Below are 9,865 nucleotides of genomic sequence, written 5' to 3'. Positions count from 1 at the left end.
CAGTCTCTAATGGGGCCTTCAGAGTGACATCTGGGTCTGAACTCCATCATTCAGCCTTATGCTCCTTCTCCACCACTGTGTTCCTTTAATGAATGTTGTCTGTCCTCACCATCCCTGCACACAAGACAGTCTCAGTCCAGACTGTTCTGGTCTGTGGTTCCCTGATGGTGGAACAAGCTCTTGAAGTCTATCCGAGCAGGGGCGTCCCTCTCTATCTATTGAAAACTCATCTCTTCAGAGAGCACCTCCTCTCCTAACACCTCCTAACACCCTAACATGTCTAACTAGCTCTGACTAAGACTTTCAGTTCACTTTTGATTAGATTTTTGAAGTAAATCCAGCATTGCATGTTGATGCACTCTTACCTTTTTATTATGCCTCCATGACAGTCAGAGCAGGAGCCATATTGTTTTGGCTGGATGAACTGATCAGATTTTGGTGGTCTAAGGTCAACGTGACCTCCCAAAACACTTCAGCCATTAAACAAGACTTCACGAAAATGGTTAACATTTTACATGATTCTGGATAAACAGGGATGTGATCTGAAACTTAGTAGTAGTAATTCTAGTTTCATGAGCATAAAAAATAGAAAAAAAAGAAATTCTGACCTGTAGAAGTTGGTAAGCATTTAGCTACCTCCCCTTTACCACCTGTTCAGCGTGGGGTTGCAAATCTCCTGCCTTCGAAGTGTGAGGCAGCCAGGGACGGGAAGTCAGCAGATGGACATACATGTCCTGCTGTCAGTCAAAGAAGTGAAAAGAGGCTGGTTTCTACCACAGGACCTGTATTTACTTCCTCTATTCATGAGTTTTTCTAGTTTACAAACAGGGACAATCTCCACAGCCACAGCACGAACTGTTGACTGTCTTGTTTTTCAGTTACTTGGAGAATGGACTGTATTTATTTGTGTTCATTCAGTTTTTTTTCTTCAAGGACATTCATGTGTCGGTCAGTAGTGAAACACTTTTCTACACAGCTTTTTTTCTGACTTGGACCAGTAGAGGTCTCCATTGAACTCTGTTTGGAAAACTGACTAATGATCTCAGGCATCACTTGTATTTGTTGTCTCTTCATGGGAACAGAGACAGTGGAGAAACAAGACGGTTCATCTCATGGATATATTATAAGATATAAATACAAGATGCTTCAAAATAGTCAGGTTTATTTGTGAATTTCTTATTATTCTGTATCCATCAGCTGCCTGTGGACATAGAGTCCAAAGTTGGTGAGTATCTGAACATTATTCCTAGAGATGTATGTGAAATCCCAGACACTGCCCCTTTTTTGGAAAACTAAATTTTCGCTATTTTAGTTTTGGGGAGGATCCAAATATCATCCACATAAAGTACTTTTGCAGTGAAATATTTGTATACAACCATCCATTTCATAAAATAGACATGAAAAAACATGGTTGTGCTTTGTTCTACCTTGAGTGGAGGTATCTCAAAAACTTTTCATTTTTTTCCCTCTACTATTGATGTTGATCTGTCTGCACCACAGCCCTGACATGAAGTTACATTTTTTTAAGGAAGTCCACATCAGCTTCTCATTGACATATTATCATAAGTCCATACCAGACCTCAGAGATGGCGGCCACTCTCTTGACCGTAAACTGCCCATTGGGAGAAGCCTTACTGACAGAAAGGCAAAGACAGAAAGAATTGGGACAAACTGGTGGAAAGCTGCAGTGCACAGGTGTGGCAGCACCCTTTAAATCCAGCTTCACAGGTCAGAGCACTGTCTAAATCAAATTCAGAGTGAAGCAGAGATAATATGAGACAGAGACACAGCTGCTTTTTTTTTTTTACTTTGTTTCCCTCAGAAGATGACATTAACATATTCATTGTTTCTCTCCATAATCTTCTATAGAGGCCAAATCCTGACCTGGACTGATGATGTCAGAGCTCCACCTCTCAAACACACACACACACACAGTGAGCGCAGACACGTTTCCAACCTCAGCACTGACATCCAGTCACACAGGAGTGCTACATGTTCAAACCAAACAATGTGCATGTGATGAACTGACCTTTCTCAGTCTACAGTTCACTTTCTATTCTTACTTTTCAAAAAAAACTCACAGATGTTCCAATCTCCACTTTTATTACAAACCAAAAATTCATTTACGTTTGAAGAAAAACCAGTGTGTTGTGTGTTCATCACCAGTGTGAGCCCGTGCTTCTCTTGGTTCATCAGAGTGCATGTGTGTGTATGTGTAGTATGTGTTAAACTGGCTGAATGTGTGTGTGTGTGTGTGTTTGTGTGTGTATCAGTCTAATAGCTCTTGGTGGTCTCGTATGTCTCTGGGAAAGGGAGGCTGACGTGTCCACTTCCAGCCACCAGAGGCAGGATTCCAGCGTTAGGGACGACATTCCACGACAGCGTCAGAGTGATGTTCTTATTGGCTCTGGAGAAGACACAGACATGATGGTTAGTCAACCAATCACACTCCAGAACATGTGTACACAAGTTAACAGCCCACAAAGATGAGCACCTCAGATGTGCTAAAGCTAAAGGTGAGGGTGGGGGGTTCCTTTACTCATCATGAGGGGTTCCACTCAGCTGTAAAAACGCTGCTATAATATCTCCTGTGTCTCTGGAAGAGCTTCATCAAGTTGGACAAAATCACTCTGATGACATCATTGTGATATCATCATAATGGTGACATCATAAGTGGTATCTCAGTGTAGGCTGATGGCAAATTTATAACAAAGTTTGTGTTACAAGACTATGCAAGCTCATTTGTGTTGTCATGTTGCTGAAAGGTGCTTCCAGCACAGCCGGAGTTTGTTCGAATATTTAGAGAATAAGAACTCAATGCTGCCGCTGATGATGATGATGTTTTGTTTGGACTATGGGGACAGGCAGAAGTGTGGAGTTTGAAAGACATGGGCAAGGATGCTTTAGTAAGATATAATTGCATTATGGGAAATCCAGGATCCAGTATTTTCAGAAATCGACACTAAGAGTGAGGTTGTCAGTCTTTGATGCATGAATTGTGACCTCTGTCTTTTTTGTCCGTCTTCCGTCATTCCCCGACTTCGTGGAGTGACAACACTAAACTGCTGGATCAGACCTTTAAGTCTGACAGTCTGTAGGTCCATGAAATGACAGAAGAAATGTGATTTGTGTCAGAATGAAAAAGCCTCTTGGTCCACCGTCAGATCTGGTCGGCCTAAAGAAGCTGAACAGATGCTGAAAACATCACTTCAAATGTTCAGGTCCACTGAGACTAACTCAAGACCAGTGTCATTGAACTCATAATAAAAAAGGGAGGGTTGTATGAGGGTCATATGTTATATGAATGTGTTATGTGTTCATTTATTCCAGAGAATTAGGTTCAGAAGTCTGTATGAAGTCTGATCTGGTTGTGCTTTGACTGCCTAATCATCCATTCATTCATTCATTTTCTTCTAGGGTCAGGTGTCGGAGGCAGCAGGTGAAGCAAAGTAGTCCCGATGTCCCTCTCCCCAGCAACATTTTCCAGCTTTTCCGGGGTGTCCCGAGAAGTTCCCAGGCCAGATGAGATCTATAACTTCTCCAGCGTCTTCTGGGTCTACCCCGAGACCTCCAACCTGTTGGAGGAGGCATCCTAACCAGTTGCCCGAACTGGTCAGGATAGGACACAAACAAGCAGCGGCTCTACTCTGTGTGTGTGTTTCTAACCTGAGTCCATTCCCATCATCAAAGAAGAAGTATTTAGACTTCATGTCTCGGAGGTTCAGTTTGGTGTTTTCACCTCGAAGGACGATTTTATCCCACAGCACCACCTGATTCAGAGACTGACACACACACATACACGTTAATTTCACTTTGAGTTTGTATGTCAGGCCATTTATCAACAGAAAAACTGTAAATCAGAGTCATCTGTGTTAACAGCTACACCATACTGTGTGTCAGTCTAACCTCACTGTGTGTGTGTGTGTGTGTGTGTGTGTGTGTGTGTGTGTGTGTGTTGAATATGCCTTACATTGCTCTTTGTGGCATACTCAGCAGACAGATAGAGAAACAGCTGTTTAACGTTCCAGTCAAAAATCGGCTGCAAATGTAGGAAGAGTTAAGGGACAACATGAGCACAGACATTTTCCCTGCAGGAGCCAGTTCATGTCCTTCACACAGGGACCCAGCAACACCAAACCAACTCAGGACTGACAACACGCAGTGAGTATCAGTGTATGAATGGATAGAGGAGAGTGTCAGTGTTTCTGAAATTGACAAACCATCTTGCTGGGAGATTCAGAGCCTTGGTAAAGTCTAACAATACACTGTCACTCCTGTCCTTACTGTTTGTGTTACTTCTATCTGAGGTAAAATTATGCTTTAAGGTTTGGAAGCACAGTTTCCAAAATGCTTTGGGGGATGTAAACAAGAAGTTTAGTGTTGCCATAGATTCAGTGAGTTAGCATTTGTTCACATTTTTTCCAAACTGGAAATTCAAAACTTTCTCTGTACTGGTCTCTCTCTTCGCTGGTTTCCAGTTTCATACAGAATTGATTTTAAGTTTCTTTTATTTGGTTTTAAATCTGTGCCTAAAACTTCAGATAATATCTCTGAAATCCCCAGTTTCACCATCAGACCCTTCAGATCTGCTGACAAATCGCTTTACATGACTCCTAACTATACTGGTTTACTTGACTTCTTCTTACATATACTGTGCACTACAGTACATGTAACTTTGAGTAGCAGAGGTGAAAAGGATATTAGCCGAGAGGTCAAAAGTGATGAAACCCAGATCACTGCGCTCTCTGGGTCCTGTGAAGTCATCGACGTTCTTCCTGTTTAACAGAGAGACAGAGGGGAGATCAACGACGAAGGAAAACGTGGAGGAGAATTTTTAGGGGAAACGTTACTCTGATCTACAGTGTAAGTCAAAACACAATTGTCGGTTTATCTTCAACTAGTTTTAACACCCTTATTTATGCACATGCAGTTCATCATATTTTAGGTTTAGATTTATCTATTTATCTACAAAAACAAGAATCTTATGTTATGTTTGTTCTGAAAAAATGTAACTTGTTCTATGACGGCTGTTCCCTGACCTGTTCCCTTACTCCTCTTCCCTACTGATTTTAATATTGCACCTGTAAGATTTTCTGGTCACCTGAAAAAGCTGAAGTAGTTTATTAGTTTAGTAGTATGAGTGTTGATGGAAAGTTTTTGAAACAGGTACCAACATGATACCTGACTTTTAGTGCCTAGATTAGTTAATCCATGATTAAACCAAGTAAGTTTTTTCTTTAATTAATTAATTAATTAATTTTTTTACTTGTCACATAAATCAGGTTGTAATGTCTTCACACAAACTGTCACACAAGTTTGTAAAAATGCTTCAGTACAGGAACCAAATTCAGGAAAGGTGTCATTAAGATGATGCTTAAGTTAGCGACACTTGAATATGGAGCAACCGGCTCTCTGTTCTTTGCACCATCTATTGTTGTGAAAGGGAGGTAGAAAGGGATGCAAAATTATTTGCCGACATTCGATATGATGATATTTTCAAACACAATTTGGCAGACTGCCGATAACATTACCTATACATATATATATATATATATATATATATATATATATGTATATACATAGAACATTTGATGATTTCCTAAATGTATGCTTTTACCATTGTAGAAATTCACGCATGAAACTAAGACGGAAATCATATCAATGTGGATGAACTGTAAATGATTTGCCACTGTTATTTTTGGCTTAAAAGAGCAATGGTAAACCTGAGGATCATATTGCCTTTTCTGAAGTCACAAACACCACTATAACACTATAACAACCCAGTGACAAAGAGTGAGCTCTATAGTGCACAAAGGTATGCCATTTGTTTTTAAAGTGAAATCTATTTTCAATTAAAAAGAAATTCTTCTACACATTGTTCTTATGTGCTCAATATAAAAGCAGCTGTAGTCCGTACCTGTGAGCCACTAACAGGACTGTAACAACCAAGACAAACAGTGAGCTAATGAGGCTGACAAACTTCTGCTGACTGGTAGGGTGGTCCATAGCTTCTCTAATATCAGAGGTACGTTTTTAACGGCTTTTTCACAGTCTAGTCGATTTCTCACATCAGAGGCAGCGCTTAACAACTGTTCTCTGTCAATACCTGTGCTGGGCTCACACATGAAAACTGATCTACTCACCAGTCCACCTCTACAGCCTCTTTGTCTGTAAACTCACGCTCTTACAAACTGTTACTAACCTTGTAGGAGGAAAGGCTTTTGTAGAGGAGGTCAGAGCTACATCAAACTACAAGTTGAAGTTTAGTGGTGGTGACGCTGAAGTCATGTGACCGTGGTGTAGTTGGTTTATAGCTTAACATTAGCTTTTTACTTCTGCTGATTGCATTTAGGCTTCAAACATCACAAAGTGGTGTTCATTAGTGAAGAATATCCTGCTGAAAAAAAACCTGTCAGGATCATACACTGATGTTTATTTTCTGTAATAATCCCAAACACAATGGACAAATCCCATTGGCTGTCAGTGGAACCTCCAGTGGAAACTGAATGGAGGATGGCCTACAAAAACACGTCATCCCTGCAGCACTCTGTGTGTTCCCAATCACAATGGAGGAGATTTTGATTACAGGGACACGTCAAACGCATGGTTAAAAGTGTCTGGCATTGTAGGTGTTCCAGGTGAGTTGGTAAAGTGCAGCCTGTAACATATTTTGCGAAAATAGGAGGGAACTGCATGCTCACTGGCGCCATAGCACGTAGAACAGCATTAGATTAAACGAACTTTCGGTCTGAACGTACGGTGACAGAAGGACACGGGAAAACCGTCTTTTACCGCTTAACTTTCCCTTTAACCGTCACGCCGGAAGCTGACTGCAGCGCCGTATCAAACAGTGCCACAGAGAAACACCGGCAGCTGTCGGTACTTGTAGTAGATAGTTTCCCATATTTGCCGTATGTCATGAACCCATTAACAGGTGTTGAACGAGGATGCTCCACAACGCTCATCACTCCACAAGCAATTCGACCTACTAAACTCCAGTCCCAGCCCAAGCCCAGAACATATCAAAGTAAAAGCTGACCCAGCAGCAGGCTGCGTTTTTATACCGGAGCAGAGGATCGGAAACGGCTTTAAGCTGCTCACTGACATTGTGCATTATAGGAAAGCATCAATAACACATAGTACATGTTAACGCTTCGTGCTAACAGCTGCTACAGATGATTCTTACAACATGACTTTGGAGACGTGGATGTCCACAGGAACTCTTCTGTCTTTGAAAGCTGTCGTGATGAAACAACCGAAGGTTAAGGCCGCCATGACGCTCAGAGAGAAGGCGAACAAAGAGTTCGCTCTGGACAGAACCGTGTTCATCTTTAAAAGACAGCCGCAGTCACAAGAATGAGAAGAATATTGTTTCACACACACTGTGCGCGGCTAGCTTACTGCTGTGTACAAAACGGAAGTGTCAAGCGTCACAGAGCGAAAACATTCCAGATCCTGTTAATGCGTTTCAAAATATCTTTTTCTTTTTTTTTTCTCCTTTTTTTTTTTTCTTTTTTTAAATTTTTTTATTATTATTATTTTTTTTTTTACGTTGGACCGTTTTCTCGTTGAAAGAAATATCGCATTTGAGCTGCATCGATTAGTCAATTAATTGTTCAAATCGGAAATCAGAAAATGAATTGGCAACTATCTTCAGAATTGATTAATTGTTTTAGTATTTTCTAACTTCTCAAAGATTAGTATTTGATGCCATTTGTCACACCCAATAGTTAAAATAAACATAAAATAGTTAATATTTTTGGTTTTTAGATTTATCTGACAAAATGTGGCATTTGAAAATATTACCTTGGTCTGTGGGAATTATTATCACTATGTTATTAAAACAAAATGTTTGGCAAATTAACTGATAACTGCAGAACAACCTTATCTATGTAACTAATGTATGTGCAACAGACTGACAATAATTATGCAACATAATTCTCAAACACCAGTTTTAGACAATTAACTGAAAGGAGTCTGGTGACATGAAAAATGTATTTAACCTACCGCATACCGGCTGTGTTGTTCTTTAATTTTTTTGAAATATATGTACTTCCGTTTTTTGTGTGTATCGCCATTAACTTAACGCAACAGGAAACGGTAAAGAAATTTAAATACGAGTGATGAGTGAGCGGAAGTAGTCAAATCTTTATTGACAGCACATTCAAAAAACAAGGAAGGGGATGGGTGGTCTTCATAGATGTATTATAGGACCTTATGGTGGTCCGTGGTATTCAGCCGTCTTTTATTTTTAAAAGGACATAGTAAATAAATTGAATAGACAAATGCTTGAATAAATTGCAGCTAAGGTTTAATGAATAATATTAAATAAATTGTTGGATTACGGCTATCATTAATATTATGACATTTAGTGGGTAACTCTTGTTAGCAGTGGTCAAAAATCCACATTCATGTAGGCATGTAGTCTTAAAAATTGTTAAAAATTTGTTAATTAACATGTTAATTAAAAGTAAATGAAATGAATTAAACCAAGCATTTAATTAGGCAACTTTATCTGTTTTTAATGTTCTAAAAATTATATTCTGAAGGATAAAGGTGAAAAAGTAGATACAAAATAGCACTGAACAAATGAGCTAACAACACATTTGATTTGATAACTGGTAAAGTATTTAAGTCATTTTTGAAGTAAAAATACCACAAATCTACAAGTTCCAGCTCCTCAAATGTGCATGTTTGATAATTTTCTCTGATAACAGACTCAACATCTTTGTACTTTTGATTGTTGGTCCAAGAGGTTTGACCAGTTATTAAATCCAAGGGGTTCACTCACTTCTACCCCCGTTATAGTGACTGTTACATGGCTGTGTTTGATAAAGACACAAAATATTATAATTATTGTAACTTAGATGAAGATCAGCTACCGTGGTGTCGCAGAAAATAACTTCCCCCTGGTTCTTCTGATATATCAGTGTATTAATAGTGACTGCTGATGTGGTTTGTTTCTTGTGAAATGATCCCAACAAAGAATATTTAGACTTTTTTTCTTGTGTATATTTTTGCTGCAGCTGATGAACATGACAGAGATTTAAAGATGTCAGTGTAGTATCTGAAGTTCTGTATGTTATGTTATGTGAATTTATGGATTTGGTATGTTTAGCTAGGAGTCCCCTGGTCAAAAAGATTTAATGGCCTTAGCCAGAAGGCTCTAGGGCAAAAAGATTTAGGGGTCGTGTCTAGGGGTTTCTCTGTCAAAAGGTCTAGGTGTGGATGAGAGATTGAAGACTCACCCATCTTATGTAAGGAAGCCCTTTTTCTGTAAGTTAGGAACCATATGTTTTACCATAGGTTCACGAAAACAACCAGCCTATAGACAGGGAGTTAGAGCAGTTATTCAGAGGAGATTCACATTGGCTTCGACTCCTCTCTCAGGCAATCTCGAGTGCTTGATTTGATGCTGGACCTCTTAAACCATAAACCTCTTTATATACAAGTAAGACGGTGTCAGCGGAGTTTTCTTCGTCATCATCACATCATCGCTATTTAAGAGACAACATCAGTAATGAAAGGGCTGTGGTGGAGCAGAGAAGTAGCCACAGAAGAAGAGAGTAGTGTGTTGGTGAACCTGGATGAGCTGGGATCTCACAGAGTTTACGACACTTTGCAGGATCATTTTACAGCCTGAATGATGAGCTTCACTTGTCAGAGCTTCAGTTAGTTGGATCAAAACTACAGTGAGCAGCTGTGCCTTTTTACAAATGTCAGGTGTTTATACAGATTTCACTGACTGACCAACAAAAACCTGGTCTGGAGTAAGGATGCACCCTGTCCATTACACACAGCAAGGTCACTGTGAGGACCTTCATCACCTGAAAAAGACATGACTCTACACTATAACCACACACAC

The 9,865-nt window shown here is 39.7% G+C and overlaps 1 protein-coding gene across 1 annotated transcript; it reads right to left on the bottom strand.

Moving 5' to 3' along the window:
- Positions 1-2,086: 2,086 nt before the first annotated feature.
- Positions 2,087-7,428, bottom strand: spcs3 (signal peptidase complex subunit 3). Its single transcript, XM_071505491.1, has 5 exons — positions 7,187-7,428; positions 4,702-4,775; positions 3,971-4,047; positions 3,667-3,782; positions 2,087-2,407 (listed from the first exon to the last, which is right to left on the bottom strand). The coding sequence occupies exons 1-5, from the start codon at positions 7,327-7,329 to the stop codon at positions 2,275-2,277; spliced, it is 543 nt and encodes a 180-aa protein (XP_071361592.1). The 5' UTR covers positions 7,330-7,428; the 3' UTR covers positions 2,087-2,274.
- Positions 7,429-9,865: the final 2,437 nt, after the last annotated feature.

Source organism: Trachinotus anak, unplaced genomic scaffold, assembly GCF_046630095.1.
Source record: "Trachinotus anak isolate AG129_WGS33_773 ecotype Australia unplaced genomic scaffold, CSIRO_AGI_Tana_v1 ptg000019l, whole genome shotgun sequence".
NCBI classification, from domain to species: Eukaryota; Metazoa; Chordata; class Actinopteri; order Carangiformes; family Carangidae; genus Trachinotus; species Trachinotus anak.
This window is presented reverse-complemented; position numbering and strand designations above follow the sequence as displayed.